The 25,219-nt window shown below is 40.5% G+C and overlaps 1 protein-coding gene across 9 annotated transcripts in view; it reads left to right on the forward strand.

The window, feature by feature from the left end:
* ROBO1 (roundabout guidance receptor 1) overlaps positions 1-25,219 on the forward strand; it is a 669,323-nt gene that overhangs the window by 260,507 nt on the left and 383,597 nt on the right. For all 9 annotated transcript variants that reach the window (XM_048495370.1, XM_048495373.1, XM_048495374.1 and 6 more), the window contains exon 3: positions 23,293-23,376. In XM_048495370.1, coding sequence (XP_048351327.1) covers positions 23,293-23,376 — 84 coding nt within the window. The remainder of the gene's footprint in view (positions 1-23,292; positions 23,377-25,219) is intronic.

The following is a 25,219-nucleotide window of genomic DNA, read 5'->3' on the forward strand; positions in this document are numbered from 1 at the left end:
GGCCTTCTGCTGCGTTCTTTTCTCTCCAGATTTCACAGTAATGTCTGATTCCCTCAGCAGACATAAGCTTCATTTCATTCTGACAGCCATCTGTGGCTGAGGGGTGTTCCAACCCACCCCCTTTTCATTCAAAGACTTTAGCTGCTCACGTTTTTTCTAGAATGAATATGTTAATCAAGGGGTAGGGGAAGGGAGAAAAATTGTATCTAAAGAAAGCAACTTAGAAGCAATTCTAGTCTCTATACTTGCAGGTCCTACTGAGTAGAAAATGCTATTAAGGAACACTCACTGGGACATCTGTAGTCATATATTCTTAGGTCACAAAATAAAGTGCATAATTCTCTTTTTTGTGATTTTTCAAACACACTTTGCTTTAATGCTGCCAAGAAATACAGTCATGGTCAAATGAATACAGAATGAAGGAGCCAGGGAAACAATCCATGGGAGTATCTGTTACGGAAGTAATCTAGTCTGGGAAGGACTGTAATTCCTGAAAAATTGGTCTCACAAAGTAGAAATTAAGGTACACAAGAAAAGGTCTGGCATGGATTGGGATTCCATCAAAATTAAGTTTGGCAGAATAGGAAATCTGATAAACAGGCAAGATGGAGTATAATTTCTAGGGTTACCAGAAGTCTAGATCCAGGTCTAACATGAGGAGAAGTAAATGAGAGGTCCTCAAGTAGGTCAGATCAGCTATCAGAGGATTTGAACCAGACACCTGCATAGGGATCTGTGTTTAGGAGTTGGGGGATGCCTGTCACGCTTCAGCAGTCTATGATTTCTTAAATATGACAACAGTGTAATCCAGACTGAGGCTGCATTGCAGTTGGTTTAAGAAATATGCCTTATGATTCAGCAAACATATGTATGAATCACATTTTTATACTGCCCTCCCTTATTTCCTCTGTTCAGTAAATTTGCCCATCATGAAGTATATGTGTGTGGACTGTTGTTATTTGATCGCATGCATTGAACTCTCTCACACATTCAGTCACTGACAAAGGAATTTATCAGATGTTAAATTTTATTATATAAATGAAACAGGAGCCTTACAATCTTAAATATAAAGCAGAGATGATAGGGTTGGAATGTGACTTAAGGAAGCAGTTCTCTGAGGCATAAATTCCTTCTGTGAAATACAATAGCTCATTGAGAAGCAATGGAACCTACAGATTACATTCTGGTAATGTACTTAAGCTGAAGTGAAGGCTAAGTCACAAAAAGGACAATGATCCGTGGAATTTGCTGTAAAACTGTTAATGTAGGAGGATGTCCAGATGTTACAAATGCCCCAGAAATAACTCCAAATTATGTAGCATATAAAATAACGTGCACATATTTTTGTCAGCATTGATTAAAATATTTGTTTTACATTTTTGTTTTAAATCCATGCTACATTATAAACAACTCAATCAGAGCAAGATAAAAGACTAATAACTAAAATATACCAATACAAATTGTTAATGTGTACATAGTAGAAGCTGGATTGTGTCTACAGTTTGCCCAGCATGAATCACAATTAATGTAAAATGAAAACTCCGCAGGGAGTTTCAAGTTCAATAAACAACATAAATCTGGGTTGAGAGTATTTCACAGGTATCCATTTTTCTGCAGATTTTTTTTCTTTTTAATATGTTTTTATCACACTGCTTATAAAAGGAAAATTAAATATCACTAAATATGAAATAAATAATTGTTTTGCTTTGATAAATGAGGGTGTTTTACATGGGGAAAAGAAATCTCAAATAATCTTTGAATGGACATCATAAATATTTTCCAACCTTTGCGGCCCCCTTCCCCCCCACACACACACAATTTTTGTCTGAAAAGAGAGTCCAGGTTACTAGAATGAATGAAAGTGCATGTTTGTATAGATGGGCTGGAAATATTCTCCATTTCCTTTTGCTTTTTATGTCACTACAAAATATTTGGATAGGGTTTGCAAAGTAAGAGAGGTGATTGGATAGTATGTGGGCAAACATTGCTTGATCTCAACCCAAATGTTCAAGCGGCATACTTAATTGGTGTGGATAAAGGAAAGCTATACGTTAGGGTTGCCAGGTTCAGGGAGATACCTGGAGATTTGGAGGTAGAACCTGAGGAAGGTAGGACTTGGGGAGTGGAGAAACTTCAATTGAGTATAATGACATAGGGTCCACTTTCCAAAGCAGCCATTTTGTTCAGGTAAACTGATCTGCGTCGCCTGGAAATCAGTTGTAATAGCGGGATATCTCTAGCCATCACCTGGGTATTAGCAACCCTACTAAACATCATTATGTAACAAGTCACATCCATTCATATACCTGAGGCTGAAGAAACTAGTTTGTCATGTGGAACCTGCATGGAGAACCATTCCATGGTTAGAGTAACCAAATTCACAATAAGTCATATGAATTAGTGTATTGTTGAAGGCTTTCACAGCTGGAATCAACTTACTGTTGTGGGTTTTCTGGATTGTGTGGCTGTGATGTGGTAGTTTTTTCTCCTAGTTTTGCCTGTATCTATGACTGTCATCTTCAAAGGCATCTCATGATAAGATGTGTTTCTCTGTGTGGCAAAGCATGGGGTGATTTGTGCCATGGATAAAAAAAAAACACATCTCACTGTGACATGCCTCTGAAGATGCCAGTCATAGATGTGGATGAACATTAGGGCTTTTAAAATACAGAGTTGTGAAAATTTATTTTTTTCCCTTCCCATACAGTCCTTCCAGTGCCTAAAGGACCATGGAAGTGATTGCTTTGATGAGGCAAATTGGGATCCAGTCCTTGCTTTGGTATTATAGCAACCCTTGGGGGCAGGAATGATTATGATCTGAGGGTGTGCAAAATGTAGTGAGTATCTTCGGAGTTTAAGATAAGACATGCAAGAGAGTCCAAACGCAGGTTACATTTGTGTATTTATTTAGTGCATTTTATCTTGCACTTCCTGTAAGAATCTCAAAGTATCTTGTCTCTTCAGTTCTTTCTTCCAAGATGAGTGGCCCAAAGTAACTCAATGTGTTTCCAGGGCTTTTGGGGTTTTTTTGGTGCTGGTACTTACTGAGTACCAGCACCTGGCTGCCAGCATAAGTAAGTCCTCTGCCAGTGCATTTGCCCCTTTTGCCAGCAGGGGTACATGTATGCCGGTGCTGTACTGCACTGGCTCCAGAGGAAAATTAATCCCCGCTCTCTGGATTGGGCTGTGAGTCTCCCAAATATAGTGGTATAACCAAACAACCTGTAGAAAAAACTGTCAGGCCCCACCATTCTAGGCCTGCCAAAGCGCCTGAGACATGCCTTGGCATGCCCTGCTGTGACTGGTCTTGTGTCAGCATTGCCCCAGGCAATTGACTGGGGTACTAGGCCCTTACAAAAACAAAACAAAGCTGCTCAGAAAACAGAACTGAGAGCTTTAACAAGTCAAGTGGAAAAAATAAACTGTTTTCTCCTCTCCACTCAGCAAGCAGGAACTGTTTTCAAAGAGAAAATAGTCAGGGAAAAATTCACTCGTTAAGCTTTTCTGAAAAAATCCATTTTGATCAAAACCAAAATGTCTTCCAAACTTTGGGGGAGGAATTCTACTCTAAAGCATTTGTGTCAACATCCTGAAGATGTTTTATTTATATTGTGCAGAATGGGCTTGTGACTAGCCCAAGGTCACCCAGCAGGAATGTAAGAGTGGGGAAACAAATCTGGTTCACCCAATAAGAGTCTGCCACTCATGTGGAAAAGTAAGGAATCAAACCTGGTTTCCAGATTAGAGTCCACCTGGTCTTAACCACTAGACCACACTGTGATGTCACAAGAACCTGAAATATTGAACCAAGAAATGTTACACATATTTTGCAGTTCTTCACCACAAAATGGCTTACATTTAAGTTAATCTTCTAAACCTGCTTCCCTCAATACTTCCACAAAGATAATACATCAGTTTCTTAAATTAGTTAAAAAAGTAATTGGTAGAAGTGTTTTCTTGCCTTCACTCCCTATCAGTCTACATATAGAAACTCTGACTTTGGTTACAGGTATATAGATGAACATGTTCCGTTGCCATGTTCCGTTCACATCTGAACCACAAGACAAAGTGAATTCAGAGTGGCACTGTAAAATGGCAGTGAACCAAAAGCTAAAATGTCCTGATTGTGTTGAACCTGGACTAGAACTGCTCAAGGTATTCAAAATATTTTAGTTAAGGATAAGTAGGATTGAGATTGGTTTAGCGTCCTACTTTTAACCTCACTTTTTTTTTTAAATGCTTCACAATGAAAATAGTAGATGCCTAATTTGGTAGAATTTCAATGGTATTTTTTTTTTAAAAAAAATCAAGTTATAAGACCAAAACTACATTTCTAAATGAAAAGTTAGCAGTACATAGTTGTGGAAATAGCTTATTAAAGGTAATGATTTAAAGTAAACATTGGCAATTCCATTAAGTGGCATACTTACTAACTGCAAATGGAAACTAATTAGTATTTATCTGGTGTAGTGTTTCTAAAACCTTTGGAACAGACTGAATACACTGTTTAGAAAACTTTTTTATAATTTTATTGGTGCATTCACCGGTGTCAATATCAGAAATTTATCTTGCTTTAGCAAATCAACAGATTTTTTTCTTCTGCTAAATGTTTTTAGCAACACAGATGAAGAACGCAGCAATGAGGGTTCCACTCAGAGGCGTTGGATAACTGAATGGGTTGTTTCCTCCGTTAAGACCATCTTGTTGACTTGGCAAAGAGCCTTGGTCAAGTAATACAACCCATGCTTCTGCCATTTGTTAATTCTGCATAATTAAACACCAATTATACATAGCATTGTTTCATACCATCCTCCTCAGCTGGCTTTCCCTTATTATGGTTGTGTGCCGGTTTCCCTCTTTATTACCAAAAATTACTGGACATTTGTTATTCTAATGAGAAGATTTAAAGGAAATCATATTTTTCTAAAGACAGAATGGCAAATGATTGTGGAAGATGGTGCTTATTTCATGAGCAAGACATTGCATTTAATAGGTGTTTTTGAAATCTTTTGTCTCTATGTACATGAGCCATTTTGCACAGTAATATTACATGCTTTTCAAAAGGCATCTTCTGGCACATATATAATTGACACAAGCATATATCATTGTTAACAGTTGCCAAGTGTCTGCCTGCAAAATTACAAAGTAGGAAACCTAGACATAGGCTTCTAATTAAAATATTCAATTTCTTAATGAAGGAATAAAATTCTTAAATACTTTTATGTGAACTAAGCATATTCTTACGGTTAATTTTTTCATAACCTTACCTAGAAATAGATTACATTGGAATATTTGGATATAAATGAATTATGTTTCTTTGACTAAAATGGAAGCAATTTGTTTGGTTTTTGTTCTCATTTGAATCACAGGCCAAGTAATTTTCAATCCAAGTGCTATGGTACCTTAATATGTTTCAGAAATGGACAGCAACTAGTGCTTATATAATCACTGAAGAATCTACCACTTCAAACAAATACAGTTTTGTCAACATCTTAGTGATGAAGGACCAAGTTTATTCATGAGCCGGATATACCCAATGTGGCACAGGAGAAGCACCATTCATACTGGCTCATCAGTCAGCCTCTCTCTCTCTCTCTCTCTCTCTCTCTCTCTCTCTCTCTCACACACACACACACACACACACACACACACACACACACACATACACACACAAACAAACAAACAACATATGCAATCTTTAATGAAAACCACACAATAGGTACTCTACCACTTTTTTCAGGGTACAAGTTGTCAAGCTGCATCTGTTCATATAGGCACTTTTAGGTTACCTCCATGGTTATTATTTAGTCTTGAATAAACATTATTTGTTCAATTAGTTTTATGGAGATTTCAGATTTGCGCATCAGTGAGTTTTCCATCTTTTAAAATTCTGGTGCTTCCAAGGACATTTTCTTCATCCTTCTTTATTGCTTTTGTTGTTCAGTTTAACTTCTTCCTATTCATTCACAAAAGCATTCTTAATGGATCCTCAAGCAGTTCTTGTTGGAGAGAAGAGAATGGGCTATGTTACCTAATATCTTCCCTGGATTCTGCCCCTTATATATTGATTCCCTTTTCCACAGCACATCATTTTGGGTTTTCATTTTTAGTATCAACAACTGCTGAATTTCTCTAAATAACTAATCTGGACATGATTTAGTTAATATGATGACAATGGAGAAATACTGCTCTGTGCCATTGTCATTGCTACATTTCAAATAAATTCTATAGTGTGCCTTGTCACCCTTGTTCTGAGTTTTCTCCAATGAAGAAGGAAAGGACAGGTAGAGAAGAAAAAATGGGAATGAAAAACTGAACTGCTTGCATCACTAACAGTTGATAGTTAGGGACCCTCAGTTAAGGAACCTGATGTTAACTCCCAGGAATCAAAATTCAAAAGCTTACAAAACTTTTATGCTTCGAGGCCCCTTCTGCACAGTTTATAGTATTCTGGAGGGGAGATTTCAGTTTGGAGGAAATTCCCCAATTGCTTATTCACCTATGTTTTTTTTTTGGCTGGGCAATTGAAAGAAAAGGGTTTTTTTTCCTAAAGGAGTAAATGGTTTTTTTCCCTCAAGACTATCAGTATGAGACTTCTCTTTATGATATGTGTTACTGGTTAAATTGATACTAAACACAACAATCTCAATAATCGCTTTGTTAATTGGCGAATGTCTTAGTTTAATTAGAGCATAGTCTAAGAACTTACTACAATAATAGCTAGTCATAGGCCCTTTCCATACAAGCAAAATAAAACATTTTGAGGCAGAAAATGAAACGTTTCCTCGGAAGAGTTCCACATAATTTTTTTGCCCAAAACATTTCATTTCCAGCCTCAAAATGATTTATTTGCATCCTGTTCTCTAGTTATTATTTTTCTGAAAATGTTTTGAAAATGTTTTTACATTCTGTACTTAGGTCATTGAGATGTGTCCAAGACTTCCCAGACTTCCTTGTTAGCACCATTTTCTAAGCTCACTTGCTGTCTCATGCTGTTATTTTTGTCATTTTGGGGGAAGCAGTCGAGTCTCCTTGGTTTCCAAGACATGGCCCCTAGAGAATCACAGCACAGACTTAGAAGCATCGTAACATCAAATTTACAGATTTATAACAAAAAAAAAGGAACAAACACAAAATGGTGGCCAGGAATCGTTTCAAGGGGTGAGTGCGAACAAACGGGAGGGGGGGGGATGAAAACATTTTGCAGATTTTTCAAAATGTTTTTAACGACTTTCTGTCTGTAGTTTACTAAGGTAATTTGCATTTAGCAACAAATTGAAGCTTACAATATTTTAGATAATTAAGAAAATTCAAACAATAAATTGTTTAGTAATATGTATTGTCGAAGGCTTTCACGGCTGGAATCACTTGGGTGCTGTGTGGTTTCTGGGCTGTGTGGCCGTGTTCTAGCAGCATTCTCTCCTGATGTTTTGCCTGCATCTGTGGCTGGTATCTTCAGAGGATGTTTAGTAATAACTGTTAAAAGCAGCAATATTTTAAAGAGCCATAAGCTTAATTAAATAAAACTCAGCTGAAGAGAATAAAATTGTCTTCATTTGGGACCTAAATGTATACGTTGCAAGTGAACCTCTCTGCATTCTGCATGCTGCTACAGAAGAGGCCCTATATTCAGTCAGTCAAAGCAAGCCTCAGAATAGAGCCTCTATTCAGGAGCTAAGTGAACAGGCATTGTAGTACAGAAGACGAGTACACTGGAATACCGCTGCTGTTAATTTAAAAAGTAAACATTTGTTGTTTTATTTCATTTCAGTTTAATATTTTTGTTTTTATTGACAGCATTTTAGCTACATAGTTGCTGTTATTGCAAGGCACATAAGAGGCCATAAGATGGAAAGTCTGATGGAAACATAAAAATAATTAAGTGAATGTTTTCAGTGCTGACATATGCTAACAACATTATTTTCCACTGAAAGTCTTTTTATCAAAATGGCATAGTCATAGAAACAGAAGATAATAATTGCTCTTGAGTGACTTTTAAACATGAAACACTTTCATCTGAAACTGATGTCCTACAACAGCAAATACTAAAAAAATACTTTGAGAGTATCAGTAATAAAGCAGACCATGTCAATACTCATTTTGGCTGAATGATGCTTAAAGAATTGAACACAAAAGGAAATCAATAAAGTCATTAGTTGACTTACCCTCTGTGTATGACAAATGAGAGAACAATTTTTGGATGTTTTGACTGGAAGGCAGACTTCAATGTTTTTTTTTTAAAATAAATCCAATTTTAAATACTGGGAAAATTGTGATTTCAGTTTACCAATAGTTCTAGAACAAATATTTAGGTATCACATGACATTGTTTTCATTCTTTCTATTTATGGTTTACTGGGAAAGTATACCACTTGTACAGATAACAAAAAGCTTATTTTTTTGTCAGAGTAGTGTCAGTCATTAAGAGTACAATCCAAAGGTGGTGGTGAAGCCTCATTGGGAGTGGCAGGAGCTCTACATTGTTGTCCAGGCTCACTGCACCACACAAAGTGGCATGGATGCTGGCATTGGGCCACTTCAGCACTGATCTGCTGCATAGATGCATGGTTGCTGAACCCAGAAGCTGGCCCTTGTGGCATCAGGCCTTTGCTACAACTTCCCACACCAGGACCTTGAGAGGGAGGCATTCCACGGGCATTCCCAGAGGTGTGGTCAATGTTAGTCAACTGTCAGTGTTCTTTTAGGCTGGAAAAGCCCCCTCCCAGCAGTTCAGACTTAATTGTGCCCAGATTTGCAGAGGTTTTATCTGATGAATAACTGCAGGACACGGCTTGGAATTAAAATGGGCCGCAGCCCTTTTTATTGAGGCAGTTAATGTGGTCTCTAGAGACTCGACCCCTGCCGCCCACAAAAGAAATCCGAAAACCATCTGTAAAACCCTTACGTAGGTACTCCGCCTCTGCCCAGAGGGGGTAACCCACCAAGGCCTGTTCCAATGAAGCCAAGCAAACTGGAGTGGGGGCCAGGGAACACTGGTTACGAGGATGAGCTGCAAAGCACCTGCTACAAATATGCTCGTATCTGCATCCGGGCCTGTGGCAAGCCCCTTTGTTAAAGTCCCAACAAGTTAACCTGATCAGGAACTTGCTCGAGCCCACTAGTCTGCGGCTTCTGTCGTTTTGGGGGCCACCTTCACCCAGGGTTTTGGATAAAGCATGAACCGTGACCATCCATGTCTGATCATGGCCCCAACAGAACCCACTCCTATGCGAAGCGCTACGCTGCACCTACTCATTGTAAGAGATAGTGGCGGTGTCACCCGCTAAGGCCCTGGCATGAAGAATGTGATTCATGTGAGCCACTAAATGCCAGCCCTGGGCCGGGTAAGCTGCAGCAATTAAAGCCAGGTACTCCCCAAAATCCCTGACCCAGTTATTGAAGGTGCGGTCTACGCCCTCCTTGCTCCATTTCGTCTTATCCTTGCTAGAACCCGTCACCCTGGGTCTCCTTCGGCCTTCACTCACCAGAAAACATCCGTGAAATACCCGTTTTTCCCTTCTCCCCTAGTACCTATTCCACCAATTGCCTCTTTGGAGTCAGCACAGTGGCATCATCCCTGACCACTGCTCTACCACCCCCCTTCTTTTGGATTGGTCATTTATAGAATATGATGGATTCTGCACAGCACAAAAATAATGTATTTAGGATGTTATAAAAACCATTTTTGGGGAGAGCTTCACACAGCTCTCTTCTCCAAAATGAGTTCAGTCCGTTATATTCCTTTCAACCTAAATTTTTCAAAAATCACTAAACCAGTGATCTTTTTCTCCCAACCCAGGTTGAACACAATTACTGCTTGTTAAGCAAACACCAGCAGGCCAGAAACACTTTGGCTGCTTCTGCATGGCCCAAAAACAGCACCATAGGGATGGTAAAAACACCATCCCTGGGATGCTCTTCACAGTAGTGCCATGCTCACCCCCCTCCATGAGCTGTGATCACCCCCCTCCACTTTTGCAAAGTGACGTCTTCCCAATGGCGCCATGCAAAGGGCACCGTGAGAGCGCCACTTTCAGGCACTGCCTGTTTGCATGCGTTGTTTACCTTGTCTTCCCTCCAAGGCTCCAGAGGTAGAAGGGACACACCCACACTGCCTTCTCACCTACATGCAGAACAGAGGCGGATCCATGCGGATTCTCCACAGGAATTCCCCACAGGGAATTTCCTACAACAGAGGGAATGGCAGGCACCACTGTGAAACTGACAAGAGCTCCATGCAGCAGCTGCGGGGGAAAATCCATTTTGGCTGACAATTCTTGTGTTCTCCTGTGCTGTGGGAACACAGAATCCCAAAATGGATCTTTTTATAACATCCTAAAGACGTTATATTTGTGCTTTGCAGAATCCACCAATGAAAGACAAAGTAGAATCTAACTGGATAGTATTTAATTTTTACCTTTTGAAATAATATCTGTTAGTTAAATGGATAAAAGACAAACTGGTCAATCCTTTCTACAAAAACCAGGACCGTTCATTTATCTACCTTTGCCTATTGCTTTCCCAGATCAACAGTTCGAACTAGACTGTGCTACAAAGCGTAAGTAAGAAACATCAAAGTACTCTCAGTCTGAATAACTCTGCATAGACAACACATGCTTTTGGGAGGCTGTATGCATTTTCAAATGTGACAGGGCTTTTCTGCCATCTCTCAGGAAACCACTCATGGTAACAACATTATCTGTGGGTAAAATCTTTTCCCTTTGTCACATTGACTGTAATCTATATCCATGAATGAATGAATCCCATTGAGCTCAATCAGTCCCATTGAGCTCCAAATAAACATGCTTGCTATTACAGTGTTTGTCTCTTCCCCAGAAGAGTAACCATACTCTTTGTTGCACTAAAAGCAACAAAGAGTCTTGTGGCACTTCAGAGATTAACTTTGACCTGGGAAAGTGTTGTTGACCCTATTAATGTAATATGTATATAATGCAGGCAACCTTCATTTGTATACGCATGTAGTCATGATATTGAGGTACTTATAACTCACAAAACATTAACGGTTGTTCCTTACATATAACAATGCTAGGCCTTGTACCAAACGTTGTTTTGTCAGAGGTGGGTTTTATTTTTGTTTAATAGTGTCTGGAGTCTTCAAAATGAGAGCTACTGTAAGTCCCACCTAGATATCTAAGGTATGTTTCATAAATTCAGAAGAATCAAGTGGAAATGAGATGGTGTAATGGACTGCACCACTTCAGACTGATGAAAAGGGTCACATTCTGCCTCTTGTACTACTTTTCTATTAGCAATGTGTTTTTATATGAAGGAACATTCAAAGCTGTAATTCAGCATTTCAGCCTGAAATGATAAAGACCTTTCTGCCACTACTGGACTCTACTTCTTCATTATCTCCTAATTCCCTTTCTGTTGCTTCATTATCTCCTCATTCTGTTTCATATTCATAGCTCATTTTCCCTCAGTTTCACCCAACTAAAGTTTAAGTACATGGAAACCCCACATATCAGGCCGTTTCTGGATGGCCAGCTGAGCAGGAGTGCATCGGCATAGTTTATGGTGATGCACCCCCCGGGACCATTTACATGGATGGTCCCGCTGGTGGTGCAGCCGGCGGCACAGCCTTCACATAGGCTGTGCTGCTCCCCAATGGCTCTTACCTTCTGCTGCCTTTTGTCGCATTGTGGAGGCCAGGGGACATGCCCCCGTGGCCAAAGTGGTGGCTATGGGGTCAGAGGCCAGGAGGTGTGTCCCCTGGCTTAGACAAAGTGATGGAAGGTGGCAGAAGGTAAGAGTCGCTTGAGAGGGCTGCGGGGAAAACATCGGCTTCCACCCAGTTCCGTTTGTTGGGCACTGAATGGGAGCCAGCATTTTCCAAAAGCTCGCTCCCCGAGCGAGGTTCAAAAACGCCATTACGGGGGGGGGGGGAGAGTGCCACTGCATCAATTTGGCAGCAGCGGCTGTGCAAAGGCTCCCCCTAAAACAAAATAATTTATTTCAGCCCGTGCGAAAACAGCCTCAGTTAGGGTGGCCTAGCAGCTTTTTTGATGGATAAAGGTAGATTGAAGCTCAAATCTGACAAGATGGAGGTGCTACTATTGGACAATAATATTGATACAGTAATTGAGGGGTCTCCTATTCTGGATGTTGTTATTCTTTCCCTAAAGGAGTAAAGTCATAATTTGGGAGTGCTGTTGGAACTGGGCTTGCTATTGGATAACCAGGAGCCTTCCACCAAGTGATGTAGGTATAATTTTTTTATGGGTGGGTTGGGGGCAGGGCTCAGGGGGCAGGGCCATGCTCCCATCCACCACTAGGGGTGTGGTCACACCTCTCCAAGGCCTGCCCCCCTGAGCTCCACCCCAGCCTGGTTCTCCCCCCTGCCTCCCACTCCCCCTGCCCCCCACAACCAGCTGAGCAGGCAACTGGGAGACTCTTCTGCCCTCCCCTCTGGGGAGGCCACAAGAAACTGCCGTCCTTGGCCTCAGAGAGCTGCTTTTATAAGCACTGAGGCCAGTGGCGGGGCTTGGGGAGGCGTGGCCTCAGTGCTTATAAAAGCAGTTCTTTGAGGCCAGGGATGGCAGTCTCTTCTCCCCAGAGGGGAGGGCAAAAAAGACTGCCAACTGGGAGACCAGCTGGTGGGGGGTGGCACAGGGCAGGGCGGGTGGATCTTAAGACTTGTAATGGTGGGGCTGAACCCCTTACCTACATCCTTGCTTCCACCACCTTTGGCTGGGGAGCTAGTTCCAGTCTTTTCAAGGTTTTAAAAAATATTGCTGCTATATTACATGCCTTGAGCTTTATGTGGGGCTGTCTTTTAAGAATGTGTGGCGGGTGCGGGTTCTAGAGACCATATAGCTCCAATCTTATTCCATCTACACATTGGCTTCCAATTTCCTCTGGGCTCCTGTGTTGGTGTCAACATTGGCTGAGATAGAATAGATCCCACAGCCAGCCCTTACTATGAAATAATTGTTTTGTTTTTCTTTTTTTACCTTTATTATTTAGTGGTAATGATAGAAAAAAAACAAGTATCTGCTAGTTTTCTCTACAAAATCAAAGGACAATCTGCTCATTTTAATTATGCACATCCCCTTTTCTTTGTTAATAGCAAATCAGTAGATAATGAGGATTTTTTAAAAAAAAAATCCACATGTCATAGACACCACAAGAAAAGATCTTGTAAACGTTGTACTGGACAAAGTGTCAGAAGTGGATGGAATGCTGGCGTCTAATATTTATGGTCAATACTAGGATAATGGTGTCCAAGGAGTAAAAGCCATTATTCTAGCATGAAAAAACTGTCATACATCCTGTGTATCTGGTTGTCCCTCATAATTGCAATCTTTTATTGGTGCATGCTGCAGACAGTTCTGGCCTGACAAAGTATTTTTAATAAAAAAAACACATCACATTTTTTTCTTGAGAAACCAGAGACTGAGAAATGTATGCTTCAACTATCTTTAACATGTCTGCCTCCGAGGGCTCGGCTAGATGCAGTCAGATCCGTTTTGCTAAGTTTGGTGTAATTAGTTGAAGTATTAAAGGAGCTTTTTCCTGGTACACATCTTGATTGGAACACCCTAGGCAAAAATCTATGGGCAGCCCAACCCGGGGGGGGGGGATCTCCTTCTGGAGCCAGTGTACCCCTGTGCCAGCAGAAATGTCCTTTGGAGTTGTGGGGTAGCACCATAGCAGTGCTGTCCCTGCCTGCCCAACAGCTCTGGATCAGTCATCTTTGTAGCCTATTATGGTCTTCAAGACAGCAAACAGTTATAGTAATACAAATCATTTTTAAAAAGTGCATCTACTTACAACTAACATCCAAAGGTATGAATTAGGATATTTACTGGAAGATTAAGTTTGTTCCATCAAAGATATAACTCTTGGTTTTAAAAACTGAGCATTGCATTTTTCAGTATTATTATTTTTTATTAGTTAAGCTATGGCTTCTTTGATCCTGTGTTGTGTGATAAAATGTTTCCCTCCTTGTTCCTGATAGTTGAAATTAAAAAGCTACAATATGTTGGGATTGTTCAGCATCTAAAGCATTCTAAATGAATGTAAATTGGCTTCTGATAGCAAGAAGGAAGAAATTGTTCTGTAGGCCTTGAGAACAAGGCTGCTTTAGAAAACCAGCACTGCTTACCATAACTGTTTGTTCATTTAGTGTCTCTCTGTGCAGGCACACATGGGACTGTGTTTGTGCAGTCCAGCCACGGAGTATTTTAGTTAGCATTTTAAGAGCTTTAGCCATTAGGTGAGTGCTCCCCTCCCCCAGTCACAAGCCTGAGCTATCTGCTTTTCTCACCTAGGATAATGTGACCTGGGAGGAAGGGCACACTCTCTTCCTCCAGATCTCTCTTCGCTGCTGCACGGAGCGGCCTGTGAAAATAAGCCTGAGTGCCCCTTACTGTTTGCATGACTGCCTACATAATATTAATTTTCTAAGGCTAAATTCTGCCGTGATAGAACAGTTATTGATTATTATCCTCCTTAGCTGTTTCATTTCAGAATGAAATTTTATTTTCCCAATTGTCGGAGTTCATAAACTTTAAGAAATTTTTCTTCCTGAATTTTCTTTTGAATGCTAATACTAAGATCCTTACAAATTCTTTTCATGGAACTGCTAAAAGAGTGATACATTTATTTGTGTTCATTTAGGAATCTTTCCAAGTTCTCATTCTCTCTCCCATACATAAACAATTTATTATAACTTGTACAATAGTAAGTTAAATTCCATTGTAGTCATTTTTGTTTCACTATTCATAGTTTTACTGTCAGCAACTAATAAAACAGAGAATATGACATTATTGTTTTTCCTATAAAGGCTGACATTTGATTGTGGGGCACTTGGAATAGGCTTAATTTTTCATGGGCATTGCCTTTGCTATTTCTTTTGTGTGGAAATGAAGTGGGGGGAATAGACCACTAGAAGTGCCTCCAACTTTTGAGCCCTGCTCCCCATGAGGTGAACTGTGGCAGCTGGATCCATAATCCTATGGACACTGGACTCATCCTATGGTCACTGGACATCTCAAGGTCCCTGGGGCCAGTGGCTTAGAATGAGCCCATGCAGCAGCTGGACTCAGTGTCTTCAGATGGCAGCAAAGTTGAGGCAGTGGAGTCTGTAGAAGATGAGAACACCAGAGGTGAGCCCCTTCCTCTGGAGCCAGGTGGTATGGCCGCTGATGCTCAGAGCAATGCAGAGGATTCAGTCCCTTGCCAGGGCCTGCAGCAGGAGTCAGCCCATTTCCCTACCCTGTCATCCATGTGGGTGACAATCAAGCAGAAGCATCCAGAGAGCTGGCAAGAGTGAGGAACATGGGGAAGGGTGCACATTGAGAAGCTTCTGGTAGACTGCTAGTGGCACTTTAAGCCTCAATTCTACCTCCCACTCTGCTGGCCCTCCTCCTGTTCTTCCACCAGCAGGTGTGGTGCAGGGGAACCCTTGGCAGTGTTAGCAGTCAGCTGTACTTTGTAACTGCCAATGAGCACAAGACACCTGTTATTGCACACACTGCCCATGACATCTGCCCTTTCTGGAATTTAGTTGCCTTTTGTTCTGTGTGGGCAACTTGGGGTGGGCAACTTGGGGTACTTGGACCTACATCACTGTCAGGTACTTGGGGTCTTGCAGCTGAACTTGGTCCCTTTAAGAAAATGGGAGAGTGCCACTGACAGCAAGCATACTTCCCTGGCCTCACCCTCTGTATCCCTAGGCAGCAACAGGCATTTGGCTCATTTATAGTTATAGTTTATTTTTCCCTTGCCTAATGACCCCTGATTGATTCTGGCTGCCCTATTCATCAGAGTCCCACTGCCTTGCCACTGTACTTTCCACAGAATGCAGGTTGCTGTGGTTGTGTCCAAAAAAAGCCAAATTAACCCATTGTTGTCCTGCTAGTGACTGTGTATAGTAGTTAGTAGCTAGACTAGCAGTTATACCCTCCAGTATTGTAGCAGTTAGTTATATAGTAGTTATATAGTATAGTAGTTAGTAACCCTATAGTAATTAGACTAGCAGTTATGCCATCCAGGATTGCTCTGTATATCCAATTAACTTGGGCATACTTAATATATGTATTGCTATCAGACTTACCAAAAGTACTACATTATTTTAGAAAGTACAGTCTTGATCAATAACTGATCATTATTTATCCAATGATATATATAGATGGGTATAGATCTATAGATGTGTATAGATCTATAGATATATAGATATATATTATGTTGTTAAGGAGGGTCAAACAAGCAGGATTTTCTGGAATTCATGCACGTTTTTAAAACAAGTAAGTTTAAAAGATCTTTGACAAGCACATATTATACTTTTAAGCATGTACCTGTCAAAGATCTGCTTGAACTTACATGATAGAAACTAACTAAATAGAAACTATTTGATCAAATAGAAACTGATTACTAAAAGTTCATTAGATGAGACAATAAATATCTTGTTTTAATAAATGATCTCTAGAAGATACATAACATTTAATTTTATTGCTGCTAAATTACAATTGTGTTGATGTCTCCAAATCAATATTTAAAAGCATTTAAATCTTATTGGACTACTATTTATATACCATGGCTTCTATAATTTTGACAAATTACATTGTAATTTATATACTTCATCTACATATTCCATTAACACAACACAGTCAATACCAGTGGGGCAATTAGATATTTATAGGTCTGTTTGGCACTGCAGAAAACAGAATTTCATAGACAGAAAATAGTTTATTTTCAAAATTATTGAGTCATCAATTATCACCAAATAATTCAGATTTTAACCAAAATAGTGTATGTGATATTGCTTAGGTAGTTATTTATGTTAGTTTAGCAGTGTATGATTAAGTATAGTATATAATGAATATATAATGAGTTAGGAGTGATATTATAGGTCTAAATAAAATAGAGGTTTCAGGCCCACACTGACTTCTTTGTTGCTTTCTATAACATTACAAAGTAATCCGTAAGGATACATCATTTTTCACACAGGGATTTAGTGTATTCAGCACTCTTTTTCAGATGTATCTTCCTACATTACTCTAGATTAGTAAAAGAAATCAATGTCAATTGATCCAATTTGCAGAACACAGTTTTAATATTGATAGTAGTTTATCTTATTTGCTTTTACCTAATCTTTTATTAATGATCATTTTCAAAATGTCAATTAATATTGTTATCAGAAATTCTACAATAAATGCTAGTTTTGAAAAATCTACTAATGAATGAATGGGCATTAAAAAAATTGTATATGGAGGAAGATGAAATGGGGGCAAAAGACCACTTATTTGTTTAGAATTTTCTCAAAATTGCAATCACCATTACAAAGTCTTCCCAAAATGTGAATTTAGTATTATCATCTACATCAACAATATATGCTAGAATATGAATCAGGTTAAATGAATAAATAGTATATGTTGCTTATCTATTAACTCGGGGGGGGGGAGGTGGTGGTGGTGGTGTTGAAACATGGAAATAAGCTTTAGCCATTACTGATTCAATATATTGTCACAGCTTCCTATTGCATGGCAAACAAACAGCACACACTTATGGGAAATACAAAATCATACAATTTAATAACTATAAAATTAGTTCCAGGCAGTGGGTCGTTGGCACAAATTAGCCTACAAAACATACGTAAGACCTCACCTGTTGTGTTAATGTCTATGCCAAGGGTCGGGAACCCACGGCTCACGAGCCACAAACGGCTCTTTCCCGCTTGTGGTGCGGCTCCTGGCATGGCTGCCCCTTCCTGGAAAGCATGTAGAATCCTGGAAAGCGTGTAGAGAAAAAAGCAGTGCCTGGCTCAGGCCAGGCTGCTGGCTGCATGCTCCCCGTTCACGCAGGAGCGTGGGTGTTCAAGGGCGCCTGGAGGCCCCTCCCCAGACTTCAAGGGCGCCTGGAGGCCCCTCCCCAGACTTGATGGGGCAGGGGCGGGCACCGGCGCAGCTGCGTGCCCCAGCAGCAGCAGGCCTTGGTCTGGTCGTGCAGCCCCAAGCCCCAGCGGCGGCGGCAATGTGCCCGGCCCCGGCCTGAGGGGCAACGGGCCAAGCGCTGCAGGGGCAGGCCACCGAGCGAGTCATGGCGGCAATGCCTCTCCCAACCCCAGCCTCGTTGCACAATGCCTCTCCCGGGCGCCTCTCCCTGACCTGGCCTCGTTGCAGGACGTGGGGAGAAATGACCCAGAAGGCACTGGGGCAGGATTTAAGGTGGGGTGGGATGGCCGAACAAGGCTCCGAGGAGAAGGAAGAAGCTGGGGAAGGTGGAGGTGGAAAGGAGAGTGGAGGTGCTTAGGAGAGAGGAGAAGAGAGAGAGAGAGAGAGACAAGAGAGAGAGAGGGAAATTGCTGTTGAAAAGCCCCAGAGAGGGGAGGAACAGCAGGGAAAAAGGTTGAATGTAGTAGAGAAGGGGGGAGGGGAGCTGAAAAGGGAACAGAAAGCTGGGTAGAAATATTAGAGACAGAACAAGGGGGAAAGGAGGAAACAGACTGGGAAAAGGTCACAATCAGAAGGTTTGAAGGGGACCCTGACGAGAAGGGAGAAGTTGAGGAAAGAGGACAGTTGCCCTTTATACAAAGCGTAAAGGTAAAAAACCAAAATACTCAGTGTTATCTTCATTTTAAATGCCAAAAAGTATTTGCGGCTCCATGAGTTTTCTTTTCCGTGGAAAATGGGTCCAAATGGCTCTTTGAGTATAAAAGGTTGTTGACCCATGGTCTCTGCAGAGCGGCAGGAAAGTTGGACCCAGAAATGGATCATCGGACACATTATCATTCAATGGGTCGGCCTGTACGCATCCTCAACTGCTTGGGACGCAGACCTGGACCTTGGAAAGGACGTCATTCGGCTCGGCCAGTGGGGTATGCGCTGGGAGTCTTTGTTACCCGCTATCAGGGAGGCACTTCATAGGTTTAGTGTGCCTATGGGGATTGTCGTCCACCTGGGTGAGAATGATCTCCCAGCTTTGAAGGGCTTGGAACTGTCTTTACAGATGGCGGCCGGCCTCCATGAGGTCCTGGAACTGATTCCAGACATTAAATTGTTTTGCTCCCGTATCCTCCCAAGGCTCCTGTGGAAGGATGCCAGGGAGCTGAGGAAAGTGGACATGGCACGCCATAAAGTGTGTAAGGCAGCAGCATGGGTGTTCTGGGAGCTCGGTGGTAGCATTATCCCACACCCTGATATAACCACCCAGGAGCATGCGCTCTTTCGTTCGGATGGTGTGCTACATGCCATATGGCAGGTGCTCTTGGACTGGCTGTGAGGCTTGCGAAGCTGTGGCGGGAGCTGAAGTGTCAGCTCGGTGGTGGCAGAGGAGCGCATCTTTATAAAGAGGCCGAGCTTGTGCGCTGGACCTCCCTGTGGTTGGGGGCCTCCATAAGAGGCTTGGGGTGGGACGGGCTCATGGTGCATGCCACGGAGGCCTCTGTAATCAAGCTCGACACCCCAGCAGGAAGGGGGCCACAATGGGTGGGCACCCAGGTGGCCCAGCACCTCTCCTTCCCAATATGGATTAGGGATGGTGTCAGGGTCAGCCAGGGGTGCTGACCAGTTGCTCAGATGTGCTCCTCTTGCTTGCCCAGCTTCTGCCTCAATAAAAAGGGCTGCGGGCCATTTTAATTCCAAGACATGTCCTGTGGTTATCCACCAGATGGAACCTCTGCACATCTGGATGCAATGTTGTTTAATTTCCAGTAGAACTTCTTCAAGCATCTGGAAAAAAACCATAATCTTGGTTTTTTTGTAGTTGATAATCTATTGGAATCACAGTACTCTGCAAAACACTTCATGAGTCATCTCAATCCAACTCTGGATCGAGAGAGCAAGACGGAATCGTCAGCATAGAGCAGAATTGGAATATGGTGCGAGGACAACTTGGGAGCATGGTTAACAGGACCTGCAAGGGCTGCGTGGAGATCACTCAGATAGAGGTTAAAAAGGGTAGGGGCCAACACACAGCTTTGCTTGACCCCCTTGGTAGAATCAATGGGATCAGTAAGAAGGCCTTCCTGCAAAGCCCGTGATAAACTTTCCTGGGATCAGAAAGGGCTCCTTGACAGAGGGGAAAGTCTGGAAGGTGATGGTGTGACATCATCACTTTCTGCTTGTGGATTGTGTGATGTTTTATTTGGTGACACTTTAAGATTTTACTGCCTATAAAGATTGGTCATATGTATCAGATAATTCTGAGTCTACTTGGTCTAAAGACAGCCATGTTAACAATACACATTAAATTAATACAGCGGCAGATTTTTTAATTTAGACAACATTACATTCTTGAAACCTATATGAAACGGCATGTTCTACATGACTGCATGAATTCCTTATTATATATTCATTGTGAAGCAGAATATATCAGTTTCACATTTTAAAGTTCAATATCAATCTCCTTACTGTGATTAGTAGAGTTTCTGATAACTTACTTCAAGATTCATGGCAATGTCCATTTAAGTTAATAAAATACACTCATGTGTTGAACAAGAGCTTCAGTGTTCACCTTCTGAAAAAGTTCTGGCCAGAAACCAGAGTCCTGTAACTAGTTCCTCTTCACTCAAAAACAGTTGGGCTTCAGTTTCTCTCTTATGACACATGGAAGAATTTCAAAAAACAAGTTATGATCTGATGGCCGGTGGGAGAGTGGGTTCAAAGAAACTAAGTTGTTAAACATACGTCATACTCTGAACACAGTCTAGTCAACTCAGCTAAATTGCTGCTTAGAGCTCAACTTTTACTTTACCAGTTGCAATTCAGCTAAATTGAAACTCATCTTTACAACCAAACATAGTCTAGAAGTTCTCTGCAAGTTATTTACAGTGAACCACATTTCCTTCCACCATCAGTTTCACTAAAATCTTAGGTGTATCACCTAAGGTTGGCATATCACAGAGGTGGCGAACCTATGGCACAAGTGCCAGAGGTGGCACTCAGAGCCCTCTCTGAGGGCACACACAAACAGAGTCACACCCTCACACACACCCCACACACACATCTAGGCTGGCCTGGCCCACTGGGCTCAATTATTAGTATTAAACCTACGACCTAATTTTGGGGAAGCAGTGCAGGTAACCCTGTTAAGCACTGTTAAACTCCACTGATTTTCATGCAAAGAAGAAAAGTGCGATCCTTTACCTGGGAGTAAGCTCAGTTGCTGGCAATGGGGCTTGCTTCTGAGTAAACCCTCCTAGGGCCGTGATTCACCCATTGGAAGAGTTGCACAGTTGCTTCAAAGCAAAGCCACCGACTACCACCTGAGTATGCCTCGGAGCCAACCATTTTTTGTAAACTAAAGCCTCAGTATTCAAGTTAAATTGCCGTGTTGGCACTTTGCGATAAATAAATGGGTTTTGGGTTGCAATTTGGGCACTCGGTCTCGAAAAGGTTCACCATCACTGGCATATCATATAGTGTTGCCAACCTCTAAGTGGTGGATGGAGATTTTCCAGAATTACAACTAAACCCAACTTATAAGTATTCCACTGGAGGAAATGGCTGTTTTAGAAGGTGAAATCAATGGTATTAAACCCCACCCTCCTCAGGCTGCACCTCAGAATCTCCAGAAATTTCCCCACCCAGAGCTGGCAACCACATATCAATGAACTGTTTCGCATTTTATCTTTGCTTTTTAACTTCAGAACACAAAATAGAAAACATACTGTTATCTGTCACTTGATTTACTAGAAGGCTGGCGTCCTTGACTATTATAATTTAGTACTGGCCCAACAGCTTGGTGCATGCAAATAAGAGAACAGTCTCTTGGATGAGGATTTTTATTTGCTTCATATGCAGCCTCTTTCAAAGCAGGTCTCAAGGATGACAATGAGATTGCCTGTTACTGAGGCAGCAAAGGTAAATGGATGAATGAATGAACATTTTCACATCTCTATCTTTATTCACAAAAGCATTTCAAGAATAGATCTTTGTAATGTAACAGGACACTGTTAAAGGCATTTTTGATTTGCTTTTTTGCTTTCCAATGGAAATATTTTTAGTTGTATATCATGAATTTCCTTTCTTCCTATTCTGCCCTCATAAAGGGTTTTGCTCTTTTGTGGATAATTGCCTAGGCAGACAGGGTCTTTTCTGACTATACTAAGAGGAACTTCTTTTAAAAAGGAAGCATTTTTAATGACTGATCAACTTTAGCATGTGTAACAGTCTCAGTTTTTCTCATTCCTTGAACATCAGTAGATACTATTGTCTTAACGGCAACATATTTTTGTTAGTCACATATGTAGATTTAAGAATAACATAAGATAAAACTAATTAGATATCTGTCTTTTGGCAAGTTAGAATGGCTTTTGTAAAACAGAAAAGAAAGCCAGTATTCATAAAAAGCTAACTCATTTTTGAAGTTCATTTTGAAGCATCCAACAATCTCCTTATCACTACTATTTTTCAAGTTGTTGGGTTTTTTGACTGAATTTTCATTCAATAACATTAAATGTTTTTTTATAATAAGCTGTAACTTAAGCTATGAATTTAATAACTTGCATGTTAAAAATAAATGTCTGATAGATTTTTTTACATTTGTTTCTTTTCCCATTTTTAAACCATTCTTTTCCCATTTTTAAACTTCATTCCAAGCTAATTGGAATGAAGCATAATGTAGATGTAATATCTAGTTGGCCATTTTCTTGTATAGAAGCTTGTGGTTTATTTTACACATGATTTTGGAGTTATTTTCTTATTTTGACTTCAGTTTAAGGAAATATGCCTCTTTCTCATGATTATAAGCTGTTGCCTTTTGCAAGATGAGATGATTCCCCTTTCCTTTGCTCCTCCTCTAGAGAAGGTATAGCACTTACACAAGCCCTCCTTCTTTATTTGAAAAGACAGTGCTTTCCCCCTTTCCACAAAGAGGTAAAGTCCCCTGAGTCCGTAATTGCCAGGAGATGAAGCGATGATGGGGAGTGATCACAGTCAATAGCTTTGATTAACAATAAGGTAGAAAATTAGCAATGCTAGCGTTCAACCATCCTGCCTCCTCTTTCCCATATGTCCACCACAGCATGTGCTGACTGCTCTGTAGAATAGACAGAGCACTTTCTGCTTGGAAATCAGAGTGAAGGTGTGACAGAAGAATAAAACTAAATAAACAGAAAAGGGGATTTAAAAATCAAAAGGAATGTTGCTGAAACTATTACTAAAGTTATTGCAGCCAATGTTGTGGAAGAATGAAGTGTGCTGCATTCTGTCACTGTTCTTTTTTCTGTCATATATGGATTTACTTGTGTATGGACAATATCTGATTGAACTGGAAACTACTGTTACTACTATGACCCCCTCAGCAGCTCTGATGTTATTTTCAACAGACTCTGATGACCTAGAGAAGGGGACCGACAGTGGAACGCCACTTCCCACCTCAGATAATGAGGACAATTCGTTGGGCTATACAGGTAGAGTGCACATTTCTAAACTACTACCTCCACCTTGCTACTTCCATATGCCATATGGTTGCTTAACCATCTTTGATGCCACTATCATAGGACATTAGCATTCATCCCAGAAGATGTATTTGTATTACTGAAACAATGTTCTGAATTGCTTATCTGATGTTGAATCATTGTTTACGGCTGTGTGTGTTTCAATAGTCCAAAATAATGAACATAGTGCATTTGCTCTAATGAGTAAACATAAGCACAAAGTTTACTCAAAAATAATTATTTTTGAGATGTAAAATGTGATTTACTTTTGCTTTTTAAATTTTTTTTAGACAAAATGTATTGAATTTGTTTCTTGCCAGGCTGTTCAGGTTGCAAATTTTGTGAGTGTGTGCCACATAAGGAGGAGGGGAGTGCTTAACAGTACCTAAGAAGAGGGCACTGCATCAGAAATCTCTCCCCCTCCCCCGTTCTTCCATCCTTATTATCATTGAACACTACACTGTTAACCCTCCTGTAATTTCAGTTACAGTTGTTAACTCTGAACCTTTCCCATTGTGATTACTCACAAAGTAAAAATATTCGTAAGGATGGCATATTCTAAATAAGGATATATGAAAAACAAACAAAAAGCAGACTTCTGATCTAGGAGATGACACTCCAAGACAGAAAGTTAGTACAGTTTAACTTTACATATAGCAGCATACGATCTCTCAGTTATTTAGAGCGTATTTAATATGTGAATTCCCATGTTGTTACAATTACAAAGGTAAGTAAAATAAACAAGTCATATGTCTGTGTCTTTGTAATTAATAAATGATATAATAACTAATAATTTCCTACCTGTAATAGTCATTCTTTGCAATCATGTTTTTGCAATACTTGGTAATTCACTGTTCACACTTTTGCGAGGAAGCAAAGTGGGATATAAAGAAAGAAGAAAAGTTTCCTTTGTGATATGATTAAAAAATATAATATCACCCACCTCTTTTTCTTGGCATAAAATAAAGAAATAAATCTAGTTTGTCTTTCTGTTCTTTACAAATATTTAAAAGTGTGTAGTGATTCCTCTCCTTCATTCATATAGACAGGTTTTGAGGTTGCTTGGACAAAGGCTTCTGAGACAAATATTTGGCACAAGCCACTTCAGAGAAATGCAAAATTAGCTCTTTTTTAATTCAAAAATTTCAGTAAGACACTGAATTTCCTTGTAAGCAAGAGCTTTCTGATTCACTTCTGTTATAGGGACAACTCTGCTGAGTATGTGGAACTGTAATGAAAAGACAGATTTATATGCTTACCATGACTTTAGGGATATTTCCTTTATCCTTAATGTAAAGAACTAAATGTTGGATTCAGCCAGCATTTTAAATCTCATCTAATTTCCCTCCTTTGTACAGCCCCCATCCCAAATGTATTTTTTTTTCATGCAGGTCCCATTATACCAACCAAAGCTTTTTTTGATGGTCAGCTAAAGTCACCAGATTTACACCACTTCCCAGATTTACGCCATTTACAGCTAAAGTCACCAGATTTAAGTAGCCACAGATTTGGCCAATTTTGCTATTAAAATAGATATTTGTTTATAGTTTGCCATTAAAATCTTGTTATTTCATAAATATAGAAACTGAGTTCCTTCTACTAAACAAAAGGTAGCACAAAATAAAATAGAATGAAATTAAATATACTTAAACAGTAGCAAGCAGCCAGGCCTAGTTAACTCTGAACCTTTCCCATTGTGATTACTCACAAAGTAAAAATATTCGTAAGGTGCACATCAGGTGATACCAAGTCACCCAGACACTAAAATTGACATAAAATTGTTAAGGAGAGGAACGCTTAGCATTCTCAAAATCCA

This window comes from Sphaerodactylus townsendi, linkage group LG04 (assembly GCF_021028975.2).
Source record: "Sphaerodactylus townsendi isolate TG3544 linkage group LG04, MPM_Stown_v2.3, whole genome shotgun sequence".
Lineage (NCBI taxonomy): Eukaryota > Metazoa > Chordata > Lepidosauria > Squamata > Sphaerodactylidae > Sphaerodactylus > Sphaerodactylus townsendi.